This window comes from Culicoides brevitarsis, chromosome 2 (assembly GCF_036172545.1).
Source record: "Culicoides brevitarsis isolate CSIRO-B50_1 chromosome 2, AGI_CSIRO_Cbre_v1, whole genome shotgun sequence".
NCBI classification, from domain to species: domain Eukaryota; kingdom Metazoa; phylum Arthropoda; class Insecta; order Diptera; family Ceratopogonidae; genus Culicoides; species Culicoides brevitarsis.
Window position 1 is genome coordinate 4,845,514 of NC_087086.1, and position 27,622 is coordinate 4,873,135.

The following is a 27,622-nucleotide window of genomic DNA, read 5'->3' on the forward strand; positions in this document are numbered from 1 at the left end:
CCGTTTATTTATTCAAAATATCATTGCCTTGCCTATGAAAGCATGAAAAACAAGGGTTTTGTGTGTGAACGTTGATCCTTCCTGACTTTGGCATGCGAAGCGAGTGAAGGTTTTAAAGTACATACGGGCACTTGTTTACTGCTTCGAAATTGCGTTAAAGAAATGTCGAGAGTGAAAAATTGCTCGAGTGTCTGCGAGTGACATGAAGACTCTCGTTGGAGATGGATTTCGAAAATTTTCTAGTTTAGTCGAGCAAAAATATTTTTTTAGATCAAAAGAAAAAAAATAGAGTTTTATATATTTTTTTTTTTTAAAATCTAAAATTTTATCAAATTAATTAAATTTTTTAAAATTGACTTTAAAATTTTCATTTTAAATATAATTTTAAAAAAATAAAATAATTTAATTAATTAAAATTCATTAAATTTTAATTCAAATAATTTTTATAAATATTTTTTAAATTTAATTATTTGTACAAAAATTGAAATTTACCTTAACTTAAATTATTTTGACCAAAAATTATTAAATTAATTATTTGAATAAATTTCTTATTTAAAAATTTATTTGCTAACTTAAAAAAAAATATGAAAAATATTAAAGTAAAAATTTAAGTTCAATAAAAATTTCAAAACGAAAAAAAATATTTTTTTAAATAAAAAAAAATTGAAAAATTTATTTTATTTTTTTAAATGTTTTAATACCTAAATTTATTTTTTTTATTTAATTTTTTTTTGCTAATAATTTATTAAAAATTATGAAAAAAATAAATAAAGTAAAAATTAAGTTTAATAAAAAAAAAATTTTTGCAAGTAAAAAAATAAATATTTTTTATTTTTTAATATAGGTACATAAAATTTTTAATATTAATATAATAAATTAATATTTTAATAATTTTTTTTTATTTTATTTTTAATTTTTGAATTTAATTTTAAAAATAAATATTTTTTTTTTGTTTTGAAAATAAAGCAATTTTAATAAAAATAATTTTTAAAAATAAAATTTAATTAAAATTTTAAAAATAAAATAATTATTTTATATTTTTTTAAAATTTAAATTAAATTAAAAATAAAAAAAACTAAATTAAAAATATAAAAAAATGCATTCAAGCCAACTTTTTTCATATCAAGTTTTTCCGCAAGTTTTAACGCAGTAATTTTTTTTTTCTAGATGAAGAGTCATCCTTATAATAAGTGAGTACGGATACAAGTTCAGCCAAGAGAGCGAGATGAATAGAGGAAGAGTAAGAGTCTCTATTCATCCAATATTATACACAATTATGTTTTCTATGAAAATGAAAAGTATCTTTAAAGTGCGCAGCGAGAAGCAAGAAAAAACGGAAACGACAAAAAATCCTATCCAACGTTTATGATGAAATGAAAAGGAAGCACAAAGTACAGTTTAGTCCTCTTTTCTCCCATTTTTTCTTTCTTACAAAGTAACAAAAATACATGGAAATTATTATGTTGCGAACTCCTGAATTGCACGTTTTGAACATAAAATTCCTACTTGAAAAAATTAAAGTCCAACTTTTTCGTGTAAAATTATAAATTTTCCGTGACAATAGAGCAAAAAATGATTTTTTTTAATAAAATACCCGACAACTCCATCAAAGTTACACGAACGAGCACATAAATTTCCGTTTCACGTTCGCAATTTTCAAATCGAAAAGTTTTTATTTTCCTAACGTGCATCAATTATTGGCAGCAGTCAGTCAATTGGCGTACAAAACACACATGATGAAGAGGAGCGACAGTAAAAAAAAACGACACGTCGACGTTGATCAATTACTGGCAATTAAAATGTTATATCATCATTGTCGTCATTAAAATCCAGCGGAATTTTCGCAAAGGCACAAAATAGATCACGGTTAAATGGGTTTTAGATCAATGTCACTTTTATTATTTATGTGCAAAAACGATGCGATGGGCAAGAAAATTTATTCGGGAAAATTAAGACAAAATATCTACGAGAAAAAGATTAATTGGGAAATGTCGTCCTGATTTTCGTGGAATTAGGGTAATTAAAATTGCCTCGTTTAAAGAGAGAAAAAAAGCTTAAAAGTGTAGTAAAAGTTTGTGTTTTTACCGCCATAAAATACTAATTAAAATGTGTAATGTGTTGTTCATGCTAAAAAAAATTGTATTCAAAAGATAAATCTGCGTTTAATGTTCAGGTCTGCCTTGCAAGCGGCTTTACAGACAGAAGATATTAAAAATAAATATTACAGTACAGTCGCGGATTTCCATAAAAAAAAGTTTCAATCTGATGGCTTTTGTGTGTGTGAGTTTTTTTTATGATTTATTTTTTAAAAAATTTCAAAGAGATTATTCGTCTGTCTGTTCAAAAAAATATTTGATTGATTTATTATTTTTAATTTTTTTTTACTTTTTCGAACGAAATTGGACAAAAAAAATGCATTTGTTGATTTTTTAATAAATTTAATTTTTTTTATTTAATTTTTGACTTTTTTTCATATCTGTAATAATATTAATTTTTAATTTTGATGAAATAAAATAAAATTAAAATAATTTTTCAATAATTTTTAATTTTAATAAATTAAGAAAAATCCTTAAAAATAAAAAAATTTCAAATTTTGCAAGAAAAAAAATTTAAAAATAATTTAAAAGTTATTAATGAATAATTTTAAAAAAATTTTGAAATTAAAATTTTTAATTAAAATTAAATTTGTGATTAAAAATTAAATATTTAAAATTAAATAAAATTAAAATAATTTAAAAATATATTAATTAATAATTAAAATAATATTTATTAAATAAAAATTTTAAAAAAATAATTAATTTTAAATTAATATTTTAAATTTATTTTTTTATTGAATTTTAAAATTTATATTTTAATTTTATATAATAAATTTAATAGTTTAAATTTCAATATTTAATTTTTAATCACAAATTTAATTTTAAAATCTTTTTAAAATTATTCATTAATAACTTTAAAATAATTTTTAATTTTTTTTTTCTTGCAAAATTTGACATTTTTTTTATTTTTAAGGATTTTTCTTAATTTATTAAAATTAAAAATTATTAAAAAATTATTTAAAATATTTAAAAATTTTTTATTTTGACATTATTTGCCTTATTTTTATTTAAATTTATTAAAAAAATGTAATTATTGTATTATGAAAAAAAAATTCAAGAATACAAAATTTGAAAAATATGTTTTTTAAAATATAAAAAAAATGTCTAATTATTATTTTATTTTTTTTAAATTTAAAAAAAAATAATAAAACAAAATATTTATTTTAAATAAATTAAAAAAAAAAATAAAATTTTTAGTAAATTTTCGAAATAATAAAAAATGAATAATTAAGTAATTTATTATTATTATTTTTTTTTATTTGAGAGAAAAAAATTAAAAATACGCTCAAATTATCTCAACTCCCTTAATTCCATCTACAATTCAATTTTCATTAAAGTATTACTGTTTTTTTTTTAATATTTACAGTCAAGCTGGTATCTGCATAAAATACAAAAATTTGTGCTAATTAGTATGCATCCCACATTTACACATTTTTTTTTTGTACGGTCTTTATTCAAATTGCTTTACCACCTAAACATCATCGCATGCATTATTGCGACTGAAATTTATTTCGCAAAAATCTGCGAAAAAACGTCAAAAATTACTTGTCTGGAAGAGGAAATTGAATAAATTTCATCGAATGTCAGAACAATTCGGGGCACGAATCACGAAAAAAAATTCAAAATTGACAGAAATTATTGATTGAAAAAATTTTCTTGCACACATCATATATTAGATGATTTAGTAGAACTGAAGAAATTCTCGAAAAAAAAAAAAAAATAAAAATGTGACATAAATAAAATATCTTATCAACAAGAGATCTCATTATATGGTCTGATGATGAAGCAAAGTATTCAGTTTTCAATCGTTTTACAGTTCAGTTAAATTGTATTCTATTATTATTTATCGTCGTTGTCATTTGCATACCCCGAGAGCGAAACGACAACGACGACGACGACGACGAGAGAATGCGATGCAATCATGAAGAAAACCAGATTTCTTTGACATTTGACATTGAGTGGATAAATATAGCAGCGATAATTGTTGTAATTCTGTCTCTCGATGTTTCGACAAATGTTACTTGCAGCACTGCATTGATTAATTTTCGGTCGGAACATCTTCGGGATATGACCACAAAAGTACTTCGAGACGAAATTTCCTTAAAATATTTAAAATTTGTTTATTTTTCTTTGATGCATTTTTCATGAAAGCCTCAAAAAGAGACAAAACTTCGTTTAAAAAGGAAAAAAGAGCCTTTTCTCCGTCTTTTCATTATATTATTAAATACTTTGTTAGCTTGTTCGTCTTTATGCAACGGCAGCTGCAGTATTTCAAGAATGCCAGGCAAAACAATATAATGCTATAAAATGAATCATATTATTAATTATTTAGAACGTTATCTTATAAATAGGAAAATTTCTTATGGACTCTCGCTTTGGTTGTTTGTCAGACATGCAGTTTACAGAATAATAAATAAATTATTTGTTGCTTGTTTATAACAACATTCATGCATGCTTCTCTGCATTGTTTTTGCATGCATGCAAAAAGAGAAAAGAACAAGTGTAGTTGCCACATTGAAGAAAAAGAAGATTTTCTTAATGGGGAAATTTTGTGTTTCGCAATGATATATTTATAATTTTTTTTTAATTAAAAACTAAAAATTTTATTTTAAAAATTTTAAAAAAATTTAATAATAAAAAAATTAAAAAATTAAAAAATAATTAAAAAATTAATAAAAAATTAAAATAATTTAAAATAAAATTTAAAAAATTTTAAAATTATTAAAAAAAATTTAATCGAAATTGAAAATATTTTAATAAACATAAATTAATTTTTTAATGAACTATTAAATTTTATTTTATTAATTAATTATTTTAAAAAAATTATTTTTTTTACATTTTATAAATTTTAAAATTTATTTAATATTAAGTTAATTTTTTTTCGAATATTAAATAAAATATTTTTATTATAAAAAAATAAAATAATATTTATTTAATTATATTTTTTAATTAATTAAAATAAATTAAATTTAATTATTAATTAATTAATTAAATTTATATATTTTTTAAATTTAAAATTTAGATTTTTATTTATTTTTTTTTATTTTGAATTTTTTTTCTATTAATTTTCATTTTTGAGAAACTTTAATTCTCTCAATTGACATGTAAATAAATACAAGAAAGTGTTGTTCCGGAAGTAAATATCCCACAAAAACCTCTCTTATTTTTACTTTGCTTACTTTTTGCAAATATTTTAGTCAACAATTCATTTTCAGTTAAACCACAAAAGAAAAAGTTATTAAAGCTCAAAATATTCGAGGCAATTTGTTCATTTCTTCGCCGAAATCGTTGAGCCTTCCGAGAACCTTTTCATTTTTTTTTGTTTGCTCTTAATGTAAATTTTCGGCAAATATTTGCATTTTATGAGCAACCGACAAAAAAATGTAGACACAATAAATAAATCGTCTACGAAAGGATCTTTAATTTCAATTTACTACAAATTTTCATCTTCATTCATTCATGTTTCGCATTTTCTCTCCCCTTCGTTTTTTTTTTATTTTTGCTCTTTTTTTTGCCTCAGACATAAAAGTCGACCGAAAATCAAGCCACGAACAATAATGACCCGTCGTACCAAAAATCGAAACATAAACGGTCCTTTGGGCTTTTTTGTGGAAAATATGAATACAAATGACGATGTTCAGTTTTTCGAAGCAAACGGAGAGATATAATCAAATTTTAGTCTAACAAAAATAGGATGCATTAGGGAATTTTGTCATTTATCAACGAACATATTCTTCTTTTGCGGGTTTTTGACGCAAAAAGGATACATTAAACGAATGAACACATTGGGGACCGCATTTTGTGTCGTCTGTGTAATTCCAAAAATTTAATAATAATCACAGAACTATTTGGAAAAATATCACATTTACTAATTTCGTTTGTGCTGCAGGTGTGTGCGGAATTCAATTCAATATTTCGCGCCGTGGATTGAAAAAGGAGGTAATTTAACATCTTAAGTAGTTATTTTTTTTATTTATTAAAAATGTTTAAAAATTAATTTTTTAATTAATTTAAATTAATTTTTTATGAAAAAAAAAATTATTATTAAATTTTTTAATATTTTATTTTATTATATTAAAATATAAACTTTTTTTATTATGTAAAATTTTTCAAAATAATTCAGAAATTTGTTTTAAAGTGTTAAATTAACAACTTGGAAGTATATTTTTATTTTTTTGATTTTAATTTTAAGAATTAATTTTTAATTAATTAATTTTAAAATATTTCAAAAAAAAATAGTTTTTTTATTAATTAATTTTATTTTTATTTAAAAAAAAATTATTTTTTTTAATTAATTAAGTTTTTCCAAATTATTCTTTTATTTTTAATAAAAAAACAAAAAAACAAATATTTAAAGAAAAATTTAATTTAATTCAATTAAAAAAAAAATTAAACAAAAAAATTATTCAGAGGAATAAAATTTTATTTTTTAAAAATTAAATTATTATTCAAAGAGAAAATCTAATAAAATTCTAAGTTAATTATTTTTAATAAATATTTTTTAAAAAAATTAATTAAATAAATTTAAATTAAAATTATTAATTTTTAGATGTAAATCTAAAGATGTTAATTTAGCATTTCAGATGTTGTTCAAAAAAAAAAATAAATAATAAATAATTTTTTTTAAATTTAATTGAAAACTATTAAGTTTTAAAAATAAATTATTTTAATTAAAAAAAATAATTTTAAATAAATTTTAATTAAAAATTTAATTCAATTAAATTTTATTTTTAAATTAAAACTGAAAAAAAAAATTAAATTAACTTTTTGGTTGCTAATTTAACCTCTTAGTGTGTTAATTTAACCCTCTTTTCATCTCACAGCGCAAAAATTGTTAATATAACTCTTTTGCTCTTTATATGTCTCTCTTTCTCTCTAATCTAATGGCATGCGTCCTTTCACGTGCTCGCAAAAAGTGAATATTGCCATAAAATAATCAAGTTTTTAATATTATTTTATTGTATTTTGTTAGACATGTGTTGCGACAATTATTATTTAATATTTTAAACTCATACCACAGAGAGAGTGAACTAAACTAAACTCTCGCACACACAACATTGGCAACATAATTCATATTTTATTAACTCAAAATTCGGTTTTGATTAGTGTGTTTTATAATTTTTGCCAGTTGAAATTTTCAGGCAGAAGACAAAAAGGTGTGATGTTAATCCAATTTGATATTTTTTATTTTTAAACGAACCTGGAACGAGATAGGGCGTTGGATTGGGCGCCGGTAACCAATATGTTGCACTAATTGATGGATAATGTGGTTTTGTGCCGCCAATTGTTTGGGCATGTCCCGTATTACTTGAGGACAATTTGCCGCCGCCGCTCGTGTTTTGCTCGTACATCGACGAAATTTGATAATGGTGCATTTGATTGTTTTGGGCGGCAGCAGCGGCGACCTGTTCGAGCATTCTCGCAGTTGCGGCAATGGCGTTATTGCGATTTGCCGAACAGGCGGGAGACGAAGACGACACGGAAGTCGGAGATGCGGCGCCCGATGTCGATGTTGATGATGATATTCCGGTGGGTATTGTACCATTGTTACTCGTGCCGTTAAGTGATTGGCCATTCAAATTGCTACTTAGACTATTGTTATTGTTAATTAGGACGGTATCTGTTGATGTAGCTGTTGCTGTACTTGTACGACTTTTCATAATTGATTTTTTTTTATTTTGTTCAATTTTTTTGTATTTTTTTAGTACACAGATATTATTATTATTATGCAGAAAGTTAATTAATGTAATAATAATAATTTGATAGAATAATGATAATTATAACACAAACACATATATAATATATATAGATATGAATTTATCACAGTTAATAAACAACTACCTAGAAAATCATATTTTTTTAATTAATAAACTTTTTTTTATCAATAAAGAGTGATTTTGCAATTTTCACATAGTGTTCGAAGATTAAAATAAAAAAAAAACACAAAATAGCACAAATATATTTTTAACATCTCATTTCAGTCTCCCATCTCTCTTGTGTAAGAATTTAAAAAAAAATTAAATTAAATTTACAAAAGCAAGATTTTCCATGATGTTAATTAATTTAGAATTAGCAGAAAGCAACAAAAAGATCCTCTTGCACCAAAACAAAAATTTTACCACTGAAGAAAATTAATTATCATTTCGTTGCTTCCTGCTAATTTTGCTTGAATTTAGCAAACAGAAGAAGAAGAAATTCAATTGAGAATATTTAGCAGTCACTTGTAGATAATAAAAAAGTACATACAAAAGCAATAAATATAGTACATAAATGTTGCAAAATAGATTTTTAGAGATATTTAGAACGAATCTTGTAGAAAGTATTTTTTTGCATTGGAAAACGGTTCAATGGAATGTTTTTGTCGATAGTTAAAAGATCTTTGTTAATATTGATGGAAAGTTAAAGTTCATGTGAGAGAAGAATTTTAAAGTTTTTTAATATAATAATAAGTTAGGAAGTTAATATTGTTAAATATTTTATAAATAACTAAATTTAAATTAAATAAATTTAATAAAATATTTATTATAATTTAATATAAAATATTAAATAAAATTAAATTTAATAAAAAAAATTATTAAAATACAAAAAGAAAAAAAATTGTCTTAAAAATTGTTTGAAAAGCTTTCTTGAATAAATTTTTCGTTAAAAAAAATTAATTTAACTAAACTTATTTTTGAAAAAATAATATTTAGACTAAAAAGAATTATTTTAATTTTAATAAAATAATTATTTTAAAAAAAATAATTTAATAAATATAATTTTTAAATAAATTTAATAAATTATAATTTTAATATTATTTTTAAAAAATTATCAAACAATTTATATAATTTTTATTAATAATTTTTTTTTAAATAGTTTTGTTTTTTGTTAAATTAAAAATTTAAATAAAAAAAATTTTATATATTGAAGTTTTTTTTTAATGTAAAAAAATTAATTAACAATAATTTTTATGAATAAAAAAAAAGTTTTATATATTTTTTAATTAAAGTAGTAAAAATATTTATTTTGTCTAACTTTATTATTTTATTTTATATTTTTTTTATAAAAATTAAATTTAATCAATTTAAAATTATTTTTCAAAAGAAAATTTTCACTATTGTATTAGTTAATTTTTTTTTTAATTTTGTATTTTTGTAAAGAAAATAAAAAATAAAATTTTTTAATTTTTTTTTTAATTTTAAAATTAAAAGTCTTCTTTAATAATTTTTAAAATTAAATAATAAAATTATATGTAAATTTTAATTTAATTAATAAATATAGTTAAAATATTTTATAAAAATGTAAACTGTATATTTTTAATATTTTTTTTTTTATTTAGTGTTTTTAATTTATCTTTTTATTATTTTTTAAATATAAATTTTTAATTGATATTTAATTTTTAAACATTTTAATTATTTTTAATAATTATTTTTTTTAAACTAATAATTTTTTATTTCGATTTTTTCAAAATAATTTGTAATGATATTATATATTTTAATTATTTAAAAATTAATATTATTATACAAAATATTTTTTCTCTAATTTTAAATGTTTTAAATAAATATTTTGACATTTTAATAAACACGAAATTACCAAAAATTATCATTCAATCATTAACCATTAACGATAAAACAAACAAAAATCCATCAAAGCTCTTGAGATAAAAAAAATTAGCATTCATTAGATATCTACAACTTATTTTTTTTTTGCTCATGAATATAAGATTCACTTTAAAAACTCTTTAACCTTCCTAATGAAGAAATTACCCACATTCCAGTGAACCGTATCCAAGCTTCTTTCTAACAGCAACAATGTTAAATGTGCATATTCATACAGTATTTACATGAAAAAGTTTATCATGAACCTTCAAAAGCAATGCGCGCCGGCAATTGTGCAACCATTATATAAAGCCTATTTGGTACAAAATAATGCACAAAAAATACTTGCAATCTTATTTCTTATTTTTTTTTTAGTTGTTGTTGTTATTTGTTGTGTGTGCATTTGACTTTTGTTAGGTTGTAAGTTGAGTTTTTATTCATTTTTTTCGCATGTACGTAACAAAATTGCACAGATGTAACGAGCTAAGCAAAGACAAGTTAGCGAGATAGATAAAACATATGACTTTGAAAGTATTATACATGCACAAGTTTGCCGCTTTTATTGCATTTGTATTGAAATTTACGCTGAACTCACACAATTACACAGTGCACTTGTTTTTTCTCGCGCGCTGCAAATGCGTTGCGAGATTTATCGACGAGATATTGCACAAAATGTTTACTTTTCGAAGTCATTACGAATCGTGTCAACCTGTTGAGCTACTTTACGATCAAAATTTTCGATTAATTTTTAGTGCGAATTCATCGAAGGCTTATCGCTCACTTTTGCCGCTTATCACGAGACCGAAACCTAATCGATTTCAAACTTTAATTTTTTCTCCATGAAAAAAAAAATAAAAAAAAAATATTTAAATGATGCAAAAAAGTTACATCATACACCTGTTTCATTAGCAAAGCAGGCGAGTAAACATTGATGACTTATGGCAGTTTGTTTATTGCACTTAAATGCGTTTAATAACTGGCACACACACGAGACTCGATACCGAACCTACTGCTGGAGTTGAGAAAAAAAATTACGTCAACTCGTTTTGAAATTGGCAACGATTTTCTTATCGCCGAGCTGAGCCTCGTTTTTTCACGAGTAGTGTGAAAGAGAACGTTCTGTTTTTATGGCTAATGATATTTTTAGTGCATTGGAATACTTTTTACGACAATTTACAACAAATGTTTGCTAATAAAGTTAACATACAGTCGCTAAATTTAACTTTTGTTTATGAAATGTAACTTAGATAAAAATTACTTGAGATTCGAAATCCATGAAGAAATCGAACAAAAGTTTGTTTGGAAACTATTTTTGTATTGTTTCGGTTTACTTTTTTTTAAAAAAGATTTTGTTTTAAAAAAATATTTTTAAAAGTGATAAAGATTGTTGAAAATTACTTAAAAATATTAAATAAAAAAAAAATTTCATAATTTAGAAGATTTTCGAAAATTTCGACAAATTTATATATTTTGTTTTAATTTTTAAAGGAACATTTTTGGTTAGTTAGTTACGAAAATCAAGCAGAAAAATCATTTTATTTAATTTAATTTTTAAATTATTTTTTCGAAGATGATTTCTTTTTCAATTTTCGAAAATTTCGAAATACGAACAAAAATGTGTGAATTTTTTTTTAAACAATTTTTAATTTTTTTTTATTTTCGAACTTTATTCGTTTAATTTTTCGAAAATATAAAAAAAAGTTTTGTTTATGTTTATTTGTTTAAATTTTCTAAATACAGATTTTCGAAAATTTTTCGAACTTTATTCGAAAATTTGAAATTTAATTTCGAAAATTTTATGTGTGATTTTTCGAAAATATAAAAAAACTTCTAAATATTTAAATTTTCGTAAAATATTCGAACTATATTTAAAAATTTGAAAATAAATTTCGATTCTGTTTGGTTTTTCGAAAATATAAAAAAATTCTTAAAGTTGAAATTTTCCAATTACAAATTTTTGAAAATTAATTTCGAAAATTTTATGTCTGATTTTTTAAAAATATAAAAAAAAATCTAAAAGTTTATATTTTCGAAATAAATTAATTTCGAAAATTTTCTATATGATTTTTCGAAAATGAATAGAAATTCATTGAAAAGCATCCAAAGCATTTCAAATCAAAAAAAAAAATGTAACAAACTTTTAAATGAAATTCTTTCTGTTACATTTCTATCGAAAGCTTATTTTTTCAAGATTCTTTCTCTATTCAGAAATCACATTAAAATCTTCTTAACGCAGAACAAGATGACGATGACGAACAAAAGACTCGAACGAGACATACACATTTGTTTGCTTTTTATTCAAATTACAGTTCAAATAATGATTTTCAACTTATTTCTCATCCATAATTTATGAGTTCATCTCGAAAGAAAAAAAAATCTACAAATTGTAGAAGAGAAACAAAAATAATAAATATAAAATAAAAACTGAAGACTTGGCATGAGTTTTTGTATTTATTACATATTTATTATTATTATTTACTGTACCATGCCCTTGTCTTGCTGTTTTGCCATTATATTGAACAAACATTCAAATGTGTTTTTAAAAGCTGCTCTAGAAGTTTTTTTTTACATCATCATCAAGTAACAGAACGGCGTTAATGAAAAAAAAGAGACGTAGATCAAACGGAACTGATTGGGATGCATCTCATTATGTTTCCATTTGTAAGAAAACGATGCAAACTCATCAAAATGACATGAAACCAAGCAAATGTGATTGATTTGATAAAAATGTGCAAGCAAGTTATATAACAAAATGTGTGTCTGTAGTTTGTGTAAAAATAAATGAATAACGACTAGATATCTTGAACAAATACTCGTTCATTCATCAAACGAACGAAATCTGCATGTAATCAAAGCCACGGTACGTTTTATATATATTTTCATTATTTTTATTATTATTGGTGTTACAAAATTCGCTGACTCGATAAATATTTAAGTCGTTCGTATGTGCATGATAATTGTTTTGAGTTACATAGTTGACAAAAATGGTCACGATAACACGATATAAAAATAATACGGATAAAAATGTACCGTTGAGTTATTGTTACATTTATATATGATTGTATATGTTATACTTTATACAGCAAAGGTATGTCATAGAAGTGTCATATTAGTTTGTTCTCGTTCTAGGTGACTATATTACGTTTTTTATGGATCCCAATTGTTTATTATTATATTGAACGTGATAGATAGAGTGTAAAATAACCCTTTACTTCCCGTCAGTAATTGTTGTTATTTGAAAATGTTTTTTTTAAAAGTAATAATAAAAAACATATATGTTGTGTTGTATATGAAAAAATATTTTTTTTTTAGAAAAAAAAAGATTATAGTTACCGGCTTAAATTTTTTTGACGCAAAAATATATTTTTAACTTTTATATAAGTTACAACATGTATGTTTTTTGTAAAAATTTCAATGTTACATTTAATTTTTGTACAATTTATTGAAATATAACTTGGAAAATATTGGTAAAAAATTAAAAAAAATCATGAAATAATAATTTTTTAATTTTAAAGATTAATTAATTTAACAATAATAAAATATTATTTTTTTTAATTTTAATAAAATTTAATGAAAAAATTTTTAAAAATAAGTTTAATTTTAAAAAAAATTAAAAAAAAATAAAATTAATAATTTAAAAAAATGTCTTTAAATAATTTAAATTAATTATTAATATTTAATTACTTAAACAATTTATTATTTATGCACTTTTTTTTATTAATTTATTTATTTAATTATAATTAATAAATTATTTAGTCAATAAAAAATAGATATATGAATAAAATAAATAAATTAAGTAAATAAATAATTAATTGTTAAAGTAATTAAATATTATTAATAATTTATTCACATTATTTAAATACTTTTTTTTTTTATTTATATTTTTTAAATTATTATTATATTTTAATATTAGTTCTTTTTTATTAAATTAAAAAAAATTAAAAATTTACTTTTTATAATGTTTTAATAAAATTGTGCATTTTTTATTAAAATAATATTTTTTGACAACCAATTAAAATATAAATCATATGGAATTTTTCATTAGTTTAAGTTTGAATAATATATTGTCAATTTTTAATCAAAACATTAAAACTTAAACAAATTTTTATATTGTTTAATTTTTGTCAACATATATATTTTTTTTATTCATTGTATAAAAATATACAATAAAAATTTATTTTTATTATTTATTACCAACAGATTATAAATTATCAATGGAAAAAATTTTTAATTGTTCTGCATCATATTTAAATAAAGCTACCAGTTGAAACGGAATTTATTTTGGCTTTACCATTGTCATCAATTGTTTAATTTGAAAATTTTGTAACAATTCCAAAATAAAAAAAAAATTGTATACACAACAAAAAAAAAATAATAAAAATTATCAACAGTTATGATACTTTATTTGGAATGCTCAACCCTGAACGAATGCAACATGTTGTCATATTAAAATTTTTATTGTATATTAGGCTCTTTTTTATTATTATTATTATTTTGCACAAAGTTCAGTAGGCAGACCAATATTTAGCGAGCAAACCACACACCGAAGTAACAACAACAACAACACGAGGCGGCGTTGCGATGATTAAGATGTCACACATTTTGACGACGACTTTCAAAGAAAGCATGTAAATTTAATAATATTAATGTGTTTGCTCGTTAATTTTTTGCTTTTCATGTTTTGATTTGTTTTTTATTTTCGCGTGTATGAAGATGCACATTATTCATAACATAATAAAATAAATAAATTTTTATATATGTTGAGATTTGTATGTACACAAAAACGAATATTATAAGAGAAGACACATAATAATAATAATATTTAAAAAAATTTTAAATAAAAAAAAAGAATATTATTTAGTGAAGAAGAAAATTTTTATCCATATACCACACACATACACACTTTATTAATTTTTTTTTTATTTATTTTTAAATAATTATTTTTTTTTTGTTTATGTTAAAAATATTTTTTGCTCATCAATTTTTATATTTATTTATTTTTATTATTTTTTTTTTGAATTATAAAAAAAAATAAAAATTGCATTTATGTAACGAACACTTGTTAAATCAATCCCAAAAATGTCATTTTTTTAAATTATTTTTTTTTTATTTTGATTTTATTGATAAATTAATGTGTTAATTGAAATTCCGTAACTTTTGAATGCCGCGATAAAGTTGCACGTTTTTATCGTCAAATGCCCGCGCGATTAACTTAGTCGTTAGAAAACCAATATCATACTGACTTTAAATCAATGTGCTAAAAGAAAAACTGATTTCTTTGTACACTTTGAACACTACATATGATTTTTTTTTGTATACACAACTCTTTTGTATCGCTATCGACATACTCTTTAATAGTTAAGTAACCACAAAAGCGTCGTCGTCATATGCTACAAGTACGATATTTGCAGTGTTAGTAACACATTATTATTATTAGTAGTTAATACATGTACATAACATATATATAATGGATAAATATATATATATTGTAGGCAGAATGTTGTGTTTGGTGCGGTGACGACGATACAAGATTTATTTTTTCTTTTAAAACAAAATAAAAAAAAATAATTGAATTTCTATCGATATGTAAAGAAACAAAAAAAAAAGTTAGTTAAAATCTTCATATGTTGCCGTTGTCGCGTAATTCACTTGTATTTTTAGTATTAGTCACACATTGCGTCGTCTCCGAATCTCCGACAATGAGATTGTTTTTGCTTGCTGTCAATCGATGTTTATTTATATTTTTTTTCTTTCGTTCTTCTTCTTCTTTCATGTGTCGGAGAGTGAAGAAAATTCATTAGGAGACCCGTGACTGTGCAGCAAGTTCGGCGTATTAGGGAGTGTCAAATAATTGTAGATGATTAATCTTTGTTGGTTTTTGTTTTGTTTATGTTAAAAGAGTTCTGGAAGATTTTTTGTGGTTTTAAGAAATTTAATTTTTTAAATTTAATATTTTGAAATATTAATTTTTTTATTTTTTTTTTTTTTTTTGTAAAAAATTTTTGAACAAATTATTTTATTTTATTTATTTAAATTTGTTGAAATTATTAATTAAAAATATTATTAAATTAAATTATTAAAAATATTTAAATATTTTTATTTCATAATATTTTTGTATTTTTTTTTAAATTTTGTAAAAATAAAATTAATACAAATGAATGATATATTTTTTTAAAAATAAATCAAAATTAAAAAATTAATTAATAAATTAAATTAAATTAATTAAAAATAAATAAAAAAATAATAATAATAAAAAAATTAAAATATTTTTTTAAAATTTAATTTATAAATTATTTATTTCAATTTTTAAATTTTATCAAGTTCATAATTTTTTTCAAAAAAAAATGTGTGAAAATTATTTGTTTTAATTTTATTTTATTTTAATGAATACAAAATTATTATTAAATAAAAATATTAAAATGAAAATAATACAAAATATAATTAGGTATTAAATATTTTTTTGTAATTTTTTAAACTTTTTATTTAATGAAGTTTAGTAGAATTTTTTAAAAATATTTTTAATTTTAATGAATTATTTTTTAATATATAAAATTAATAAAAATTATTTAATAAATTAAAAAAAAAACAATTATTAATAAAGTAAATATGTATGTATTAATTTAATTTAATTAACTTTCTAATGCAAAATTTCAAAAGTTTTTTTATTTTTTAAAATTATTGTTTAAATGTCTCAAAATATATTTTAAAAAATTAATGAAATGAAGTTTAATTTTTAAAATAAAGTAAACAAATTATAAATTAATTAAAATAATTTCACTTTAAATTTTTGTTTATATTTTCTATTTTTTTTTTATTTTATTTTTTTTTTTTATTTTTATATAAAGAAATAATTTATTTTCACTTTTTCGAAATTTTTAAATAAAAAAAATAATTTCTTCATTAAACTTCATTTACCGGCAAATAATTTACATTTAACATTGAATTTCGTAACAATCCGTAACACTTTTTCTCATTAATTGACACTCCCTAATACTTTTTTGCTCAGATACCGGTCGTTCGTTCGTCAATAATAATAGATAGAATTTCTTCTTTTGTTTTTAATTTATTATTTTTCTTTTTACTATTTGTTTTCTTCATGTGTACACAAATCTTCTTCAATCACTTTACAGGAGAAAAAGACGAAAACGATGTATTTTTAATTTGGCATGAAAATGCAAAGAGTCCGTGTACACAACAACGCACGGTGCTGTTAAAAATTTCACACATGAGTTCAAATCACGTTGATGAGAGATAGATGCGAGGAGATGCGACGACTTGACTTTTCTTAATCGTCTTCTTGAATTATTTATTGCACTCTTTTGTTAGATTTGTACAAACAACGTGTAAAAAGTAACACTTGATTACATTTCTCATGATTTTTTTTTTGTAATTCTTTATTTTTTTTTGCAGAATATTTTTCACTGGTTTAATTTTATTTTATTATCATATTTTAACACTTGTATCGGGGAACTATTAGCTGGACAAATGGATAAAAAATGTTTTTTAATACTAATAACAAAAATAAATACATCAGCTTTTATGAAAACAAAACGCGATACTAAACGACCGTAATGTAATAATATTTTATTTTTCATCGCACATTTTATTTCAAAAGACCTACGTGCACGTACGTGGCTCCATAGCGTATGCGGTATCATACACGTACGTCGTATAGATGTCTCTGTACTTGTGTAATGAACAATGACGAATATTTTAGAGGCGAACAAATATTAGATAACATTCGTATTTACACGAATTATCTCTAAATTCTGAATTGAAGAACAATTATCTCTTTTTTTCTGTTCCGGGAAACCTGAACGACAGCATCTGATAGCAAAGTGATGTAATGTTTGACCTTTACTCGAAAAAAAAAACGAAATATATCCATTATTTTTATTATTTTTCTATGACTGAATCCCCGATGTGCATGTATTTGACGAGTTTTTGTTTGTTCTGTTAGAGACGCATACAACCAAGTCCGATATATAAAAATAATGACGAATAATGAAGATATACACAGATATAGCGAGATTTGTGTGTGGATAAACTTCAGTACACAGAAAACAAATAATAATATTATTATTTAAAAAAAAAAGAGTTACAGTCGACCGGGATATGCATGATAATTATTTACACATGACAATGATTTTAAATAAAATATTCACGTACGACTAAAAATTTTCGGATCTTTGTTTTTTTCAGGAAGTGACTTTCTTAGAAAATCTTGACTTGTAGTAAATTGTTAAAAAATTTTTTACATGACTTTTTATTGTAAAAAGTATTAAAACTCTTTAAAACAGGTTTGAGTGAGTCGGCAACTCAACACTCGAAGCTGGGTTTTCATCGTCATACGTGTTTAATAAAGACAAATGCGGTGACATACAACAAATATGTGTGTAGAATATATAAAATTTTTACTAATAATGTATGAAGTTTGAATTGTGTTTTGGTTTTTTTTTATACGTACTCAGCGTAATGATACTGTGGAACAAAATTTGAATTTTTGTCATTGCGTTTTTTTTTTTTTGAAAGTGTTAAAAAATTTTATGGTTGGTTGAAGTGAGGACAGATTTTTTTGTTAATATTTTAATACAAATTTTGGTCAATGAAATAATTTTGGAATATTTTTAATTAAATTTTAGTGACTTTTAAATGAATTAATTTTAGAAAAAAAATTTTTTAATAAAAATAAATTTTATTAATTTCATCATTTTTGCATTTTATAATTTATTTTTTTGTGAAATGATATAAAATTAAAAATAATATTTTTTTCTCAAAATTAATTTTTTTTTATTTTAATTTTTAATTAATTAAAATTTAATTTCCAATTCAAAATTGTGTGTTTATTTAAAATTTTATTTAAAAAATATTTAATTTTAATTTAAGCAATTATTTAATTTTTTATTATTTTTTTTAAATATATTTTCGTATTAATTTATATTATTTTATTTTAATTTTTTAATTTTTTTTTTTTTATTTAATATTAAATATTATTTTTAACTTTTATTGAGCTTTTATTATGTTTAATGTAAGAAATTTTTTGTTAAAATTAAATTTAAATTTACTAAAATTTTTTATTCAAATTATATTAATTTTTTTCATCATAATTTTTTTAATTTAATAATTTATATAAATAAAACTTAATTTAAAAATCATAATTTTATAAGTTAAAATTATTTTCTTTAATATTTTTGAAAAACTAAAATTGATATCTTTAAAAAATAATTTTTTTAAAAATTTTTATTAAAAAAATTAAATTTTTGAAACAATTAATTTATAAAAAAAAATAAAAATTTAAAGAAATAAATTAAATATTAAAAATACAGAATTTATATTTTTTTCAAAAATTTTATATTTTTTCTTAAATTTAAAAAAAAATAAAATTTTTAAATTTATTTAACTTTTAAATATTTGAAAAAAAAAAATAAATTTAAATTTTCTGTCGCTCCGTGTTCATATTTTAATGTTTATATTTTGTGCACACACATAGATTATGTCACAGCACACTCGAAACTCTTAGTTTCTTGTACTACAATTTTGACAGATCTACGACAACGTACGAGAGAGCGAAGTACATGAAGAAAATATGATTGAATGCCATACAATTTTTGAAGAATTCTGTTGTCTGTTCTTTTTTACACGAAGTGAGTCACTCTGCCTTATGATTAAGTGGTCTTCTTAAATCTCGTTGTAAAACACAACAAATACTTGGCACTGCGATCGTGACGGGATTAACAAGAAACAAGTGTTTCGAACAATAATTCTAACGCAAAACGGGTTTAGCTTCATTGCGAAATATTTAAAACTTTTTTTTTATTTATTTACTGCAACGCAATTCAATTTACATACGAGCGACGAAGAGCATCACTCAAGTAACTCACATCAGTAATGACACTTATTAAACAGTAATTTTTCTGCGTTTCTATGCTTCAGTAACACACACATTGTCATCGTTATTAATGCATACATTCTGCTTGGATGGGTTTTATATTGAAATGTGTCATCGCAAAGAGAGACAAATTAGCGGTGCCTCGACTCGTGCGTGTGTCTTCGTTTTGCATCGACATCTAATTTGTCTTTCGTCAAATAAATTGATTTCCCTTTTGTGAGATTTATGGGAATAATAATTGCTGGCTTATATCCTGTCAATGTGTTTGTGTCGAAATATATGTGAGGAAATGTTGTAAGGTGTTGTTATGCCAGATTTTGATGATAGATGTGAGTTATATTTTGGTATCACGGAGGATCGAAAATGGAAAAATTTTATATTTTATCGTTCAATATTTGATTAAAAAATTTATTTTGATTTTTTTACAGATAAAATATTTTTTTAATTAATTTTTTTTATTGAAAAATCAATTTTAAATAGTTATTTTTAATTAATTTAAAATTCATTTTAATTAATTATTTTTTTTTATTTTATTATTTAATTATTTTAAATTTTTGAACGTATTCTTTAAAAATCACAATTAACATTTAAAAAATTGGCTTTAAAATTATAAATTTATTTAAAGAAGGAATTTTATCATTTTTTAAATAAAAATAATTTAAGCCTTTTATATTAAAAAAATAAAATTTGGAGAGATCCAAAAACTTTATTTTAACCTTTTGAGATTTTTAAACGGCATTAAAGACATCAAGGAAACATCGCAAAAGAATAAAATTAATTTCAAAAATATTAAAAAAAATCTTTTTTGTTTTAAAATTATTTTTTTTTAAATTTACTTTTTAAATTCATACAGTAACGCTATAACTCAAGCTCTAATCAACAAATTACTGAACGGTTTTTTGTAAATTGTCCATAATAGCTATTAAAAGGTTTTCTGATCGAAAAATTTTAAAAAATATTTGAAAATCCTTGAAAAATCAACAAAAATCACGTGTAAAATTCATTGCATACCTCACATTAATATAAAATGATTTTTTTTTTTTAAAATAATGGTCATTGCATATTTCAAAGAGATTTTTGAAATTTTTAAATTAATTTTAAAGTTTTTTTTATCGAAGAAAATTTTTAGAGCCTTAAGATTCAAATTCAAGTCAAAAATTAATAAAGACTTGAAATTTATCTACAAAAGTTTAAATTTAACTTCTCATCAATCCACAGTGCCATCTATTGATGTATTTGGGAAAGCAAAAACATATGCGGGCAACTTGATACGGATTAGAAACTTGTAATAAGATAATCTAGGGCATATTGTATAAAACCGCATATACATCCAACCGCACACTCATTTATACAAATAAATACCATTTGGCGTTCCATTTCATTCCATTACAACAACAACGAGCAATAATAAAGGGTTCTGTTCATTTCTGCCTGCCTGAAGAAAGGTCTTTAATTGAATTACAAGAAAAATTAAATATTTCCAAAACCTGTTGAATTTCGTGTGTACGGAAACACGGTACATCACTTTTGCTGCAAAACGCAACAAACACGCCCGAACATCCAAGTCAAGGACGTGTAACTACCACGCATTGTCGCCATTATTATACGACACATTATTTTATTGTCAATACCAAACCGAACAATAAACATGCGCTTTTTGTGCAAAATAGATCGTGAAATATGATGTCATGTTATTTATATATTTTTTTTTGTCTTTTCTATTAAACTTGCATGAAGGCAAAAACAAAAAAAAAACAGTTGAAACGAGATCACGGTCTATACTCTATCGATAGATAAATATTTTCATATTCCAATTTTTCGAACAATGCCGATATTAATTAGCATAAATGTACAAATAATGAGATGTTCTTGTAATTTATTCATTTGTTCACCTGACGACGACTACTGACCAACATCAGAGCGAGGTAATTGACTCTGAAAAGAGCATAACATTGAAATTATATGGCGGTTCATTCATAAAATACTGAACAATAAAGTTTTTTATGTACAATTTTTGTACGAAAAACAACATGAAGAATTGTATTCTTGAAAAAAACTTGAATTAGCGGAATGGTAAATTTTTAAAGGTGTGTCAGGTATTTTGTTTTTTTTTTATACAAAATAAATTTAAAAAAATAATTAAAATAAATTATATTAAATTAAATTATATTAAATAAAATTATTTAATTTTAAAAAAAATTAAAAAAAATTTAAAATTAAAAAAAATAAATTAAAAAAAATAAATTAAATTAAATTAATAATTAATTAAATAATTTAATTAAAATTATTAACTTAATAAATATTATTTTCTTAATTTTTTTTATTTATTAATTTAGTCTAATTTATTTTTATTAATTAATTAATTAAATAAATTATTGAGATAAATTATAATTTAATTTAAAAATATAAAAATTAATATAAATTTAAAAATAATAAAAAAAATATTTAATAAAATAAAAATTACTTTCTCATATTTTTAAATTATTAAATAATTAAAAAAAAAAAATTTAGAAAAATTTTATATATAAATTTAGAAATTTCAAAAAAAAAAATATAATTTATTTATAATTTTTTAATTATGATTTATTTATTTTTAAAAAAAAAAAATAATTTTTAATTTGATTTTATTAAAAACTTTTTTAAGAATATTTTTATTTCATTAATAAAATTCAAAAGTTAAATATATTTTAATTTAAAATAAAATAAAAATATATTTTTTTAAAAAAATCAAATTAAAATTTAATAAATCAAATAAAAATTTAATTAAAATAATAATAACGTTAAAATTACAAATTTAATTTAATTTTTTCGAAAATTATTTTAATATAAAATTTTTTTCAGTTAATTTTCAACGAAACTCAAAAATTACCACAGCCCCAAAATCTGATCAAATTTACCGGCGAAACATTATAATATTATATTAACTTCAATATAATAACAAAAATAATAACAATAACAATGAAATGAAGCTGTTACAACAGAATATCCATTGTATACATTTTGCGTCTATTTCTGTTTATTCTAATAAAGAGGTGCACGTTGTTCATTGTGGTTTCCTGTGCAAAAGTGGAAACATTATTATAACCGGAGTGTCGTGTGTAGCGTGCAAAAAGTATCAGAAATGCATTAGTATTGTAATCCGATACACACGTTGAACAATGGAATTACAACAATATCAAGTGCCGAGGTATATTTTGTGTTGTTTATTTGTTATTATATTATGCATATTATTATCGAGAATAGATTTTCAGCTGAAAGTGCACCGCTCGCTCCGTCATTATGATGCCGATGATGATTATTATTATCAGAGAGTTGTTGATGATGTTTGATATAATGTTGCAAAAAGGTACGATCATTAGGAGAATTTATTACTTCAGGTAAATGAATTTAATTTTCATGATGAATTCGCAGAAAAGAGACGAGGACAATGCAAAAGTGTATTTCTTGGTTTCGCTTCATGCTGCCGTTAATGTAATTAAGTAAGGTTGAAAGTACTTACCATTTCTATTCTCACTATCTGCTGGTTTCATCTGAATCGGATGATGCATCTGGAATGGTAATGAAATAATTGTTAATAATGAAGTTTGTTTGGCTGAAAAGAGGTTTCTTCAGAAATTTTAATTAATGATCTTTTTTTGTCTCGTTTTTTGTTACAGAAATGAAGAAATATGTAATTAAAGCAAGGTAATTAAAACCAAAATTAAAGTTAAAATTAAAGGAATAAATGAAAAAGTGAAAATTTAGGTTTTCAGGGACATTTATATAACGAAAAATAAAAAAAATATTGACACAAAAAAATTAAATAAATTATTATTCATTTTTAAAAAAATATTTTTATGCAAAATCTAAAAACTATATCTAAACTATTTTTTATTCATTGTCAATTATTTTAAATAATTTTTTTTTATAAATTTAATTTTTTTATTAAATTTAAAATATTTAATTATTATTTAAATATTTATTTTTAAAACTAATAATTTAATTAAGTTTTAATAAAATTAAAATCATAATTTATTTTAATTTAATTTCATATTTAAATTAATTTTATTTATTATTTTCTATTATGACTCCTTAATTTAGTCAAAAAATTATACAAACGAGTAAAAATAATTTAAAATTCATTTAATGTAATTATATAGAAAATTTTTGTATTCGTCATATTTTTTTTATCTTTATAACTTATTATTAATTTTTTTTAAATTTATTTACTTTTTTTATAAAATTTGGCAAACATTTTAATTTTAAGAAGAAATTTTGCTCAAATACTAAAATTAAAATTTTAATTTAATGAAAATAAATTTAAAAAAGCTTAAAAATAATAATTCTTTTAACTAAAAAATATATTTAAAAATTTTAAAACAATGAAATTTGTTAAAATTAATTTAAAAATTAAAAAAAAAATATTATTTAAAAAAAAAATAAAATAAATTAAATCATAAATTTGTAAATAAATTACAAAAGATAAAATAAAAAAAAATAAACAAAAATAATTTTTTTTTATTTTAAAGTTTGAATTTTTGACTTTTTAAATTTTATTTTTTATTTGATTATAATTAATTAATAAAATAAAAAATAAATTTTAAAAAGTCAAAAAATCAAACTTTAAAATATAAAAAAAATCCATGAACTCATATAGTTAGTTTTCTTCGAACGAAAAATCTTTCTCAAAAGTAACTTTTCTTCAGAAAATGTCTTCATCAATTCTCGAATCGACACAATAAATACCGAGAAACCCCACATCTTTCAGAGAAATGTCAATTACCATGCAATGTCAATTTGCCATGACAACCCAAAATCAATGGAGAATTCCCTCTGAACGATCAACATTCATTTTTAATTGAATTGATTTTTCTTGTAAATCCTGTATTTCGATCAAATTTAAAAAAAAAAAAATGTTACGCAACAATTTGAAGCGATTCTTGCGCCATAAACCAATTAAAAGAGTGGCACTCGTCTATTTTCCGAGCAATTTATTATGCAACAAAACAATTTGTAACATGTCAATTAATAATATGAAAGAATCTCAAGCACTCCCATCACCGAGTTGTTTGAACGACGACGACAAAACGACGTCGTGCCACATTCCGATGCTAAATTGAAATTCTTATCATTTATTGTCACCCAACAACGACGACGACAACAACACAATCAGACACATTTCACAATTATTTTTCCTCTGTCATTCCGCAACCCTTATGCTCTCCTCTGTTGTGCGCTATCATCATCATTAAATCTCTCAATTGCATGTATTTTTAATTGCTGTCATGCCGCCGAGATGCGATTCGAAAATAGATTGAAGCGATAAAAGGAACGGAAGAAGGAATTTTTCGCATCGCACAAAGTTAATTATCTGCTGAAAAGAATTATTTCTCGTTTCTTTGATTTGATGCGATTACATAAAAACGAGCATCAATGATGCGAATCGACGACGACGAAAAAGTTATTTAGGGTGAGGCCAATGATCGCATTTATATTGAACTCTCATCAAAGCTAAACGATCGTTTAGACGAAAATTCGCAACTTTTTGTCTCGTATATGTGGAAAAAATGAAGAAAAAGGCAAAAAAAAAACTTTTCGTTCGTTATTATTATTCAACTCATGACAATATGATGATGCTGTCCTTAATATGTGATTTATTTGCACTCTAAGAGGGTGTCGTCGTCCGTTTCTTGTTATTGTTCATTCAGTTGTCGGTTATCTGAGATTGAATTGACCTTCTTTCCCATTATATTTTGAAGACACATACAGCTACTTGAGGAGAAAATGTCATTATTGTCACTCGTTTTGTGTCATTCCGAACGAAAATATTCACAGATGGATATGTGAAACGGAAAGAATTGGATAATTCACGAAAAAATATGTTTAAGGGATGAAAAAGATGAAGTTATTAGAGAGGAAATTAAATTTTTTGGGTATGAAAATAAGGGATGAAAGCGGGTTTTATTGCAATTTTTTATGATTTTTTTAAATAATTTTTTAAAGATTTTTTTGTGAATTTTCAAGTAAAAAAAAAATTAAAAAAAAAAATTTTCATAAAATAAATTTCGATTTTGAAAATATTTTTTGAAATAATTATTTTTTTTTAATTTATTTATTTTGAAGTAGTTAAAAATTAATTAAAATAGATAAACTTTTCAAAAAATTGTAAAAATTATTTTAGCAAAATTTTAAAATTTTTATCCATATTTAATTTAATTTTATTTATGTATTTTATTATTATTATTTATTTTATTTTTTTTTTATTAAAATTTAAATTTAATAATATAATTAATAATTAATTATCAAAAAATTTAACAATTAAAAAAATTAATAAACATTAAAAAAAAACATTTAAAATAATTTAAATTGAATTAATTATAAAAATATTTATTTTTTTAAAATATTTTTTTATTTGTATATTTTTTATTTATTTATTATTTTGAGTCAAAATTTATAAAAATTCTAATTTTAATTGATTTTTAATTTTTGTTTTTTTTTTAATTTAATATTTTTTTTATTCAAAATTATTTAAAAGAAAAAAAAATAATAAAAAAATTAATAAAAAAGTTAATATAAATAGTAAAAAATTAAAATTATTTGTTAATTATTTTTAAATTTAATTATTATTTCATTTATTTTTAGTGAGAATTTATTTTTATTAAATAATTAATTTTCCTTGAATTAATTTTAAATAAATTAAATTAAATTTTTTTTTTTAATTTTAATATTTATTTATTTTTTACATTTATTAAAAGTTAATTTAAAAATATTTTGAATTAAAAAATTTTTTATAGAAAATTTAACAGACAGACAAAAATTTTTCTCTCCCGTAACAAAAAAAAAATAAATGAAAAAAAATAAAATCCGAAAAATTCCTCTGTAATGTCTTGCAACTTTCGATACAACAATAACAAGCATCTTTAGTATCAGAAAAAAAATATTTATTCCGAACGCGTAGGAATTTGCAAATGTTTTTTATACAAGATTCGGGTTTTGAGGACACAATTTATCTGCACGACACACACAGCAAAAAAAAAAGAAATATAATAAAAACAACATAAAAGAGAGACAAAAATATTAACAACACAATAAAAGGGATCAACGGAGTCCATTGCTGTCCATTTTTTCTTCGACACTAAAGATTCTACGCTTCGTTTGTGCTTCCTAGACGACAACCCGCGCGCCTAACATCATTAATTAATGACAGTGAAGCAATTCAAAAATAATCACTGGTGACGACACGTATAATGATGCGATGGCGACGACATTCGCTCTTTCGTCCTTTTTCCGTTTCTTCTCCTCGTCTGATTAATTATGACAAAAAAGGCACAAAAAAAGTGAACGGGAAACCCCATTAAGATAAGAGCACGCGATACAGAAAAAAACGAAGGAAATTGAATTCTTCGACAATTTTTTTTTTTTTTTGCTTTCATGTAAAAAAAAATGGTTTTGTTTTGAATTATTATTTGTCGTTTTTGCCGATTTTTTGCCGCAAGACGAGAAATTCGAGAGAGAGAAAAAAAATTGCCATGACATGTTTCCCTCATTTCGGAATCGCTCACGTAGGACGGAGAAAAAATCGACGACGACGAGTGTGTTTTTGATTTTTCATGTCAATTCAATAATAAAAGTGCCTTCTTGGAAGGAGAGAGCTGCGTTGTTGCGGTAATAACGGTAACACAGCGAAAAATTCAATAAGTCGTTTCCTGTCAAATATCCGGTCAAATGGCAAAATATTGTAACACACAAACTGAAATTTATATCATGGGAGCTGGAAAAAAAATGTACCGAGGATAATTTTTCTCTGTAGAATATTTATTTAGAAGAAAAATCTAAACAACAATTTTTCCTCCTTTTATCGTAAAATTTTATTTGGGCGCATTTTATTTTTCACTCCAAAAGACGTAAAATAAGAAAAAGTCACGATTTGCAAAGAGAAAAATGCAAAAGTTGAAAATGTTGGACGTGTGAATTTTATAATGGAAGAAAATAAATAAATCAAAAAGAAGTGTAAAAGTTGTCAATGTTAAAAGTTGCAAAGAAAAAAAAAGTTGGGAACATGCCTCGAGGGAAGGGAACCC

General features: G+C 21.9%; 1 protein-coding gene across 2 annotated transcripts in view; it reads right to left on the reverse strand.

The window, feature by feature from the left end:
- LOC134832918 (CUGBP Elav-like family member 2) overlaps positions 1-27,622 on the reverse strand; it is a 68,803-nt gene that overhangs the window by 12,963 nt on the left and 28,218 nt on the right. For both annotated transcript variants that reach the window (XM_063847139.1, XM_063847140.1), the window contains exon 4: positions 23,062-23,110. In XM_063847139.1, the coding sequence (XP_063703209.1) occupies positions 23,062-23,110 (49 nt within the window). The remainder of the gene's footprint in view (positions 1-23,061; positions 23,111-27,622) is intronic.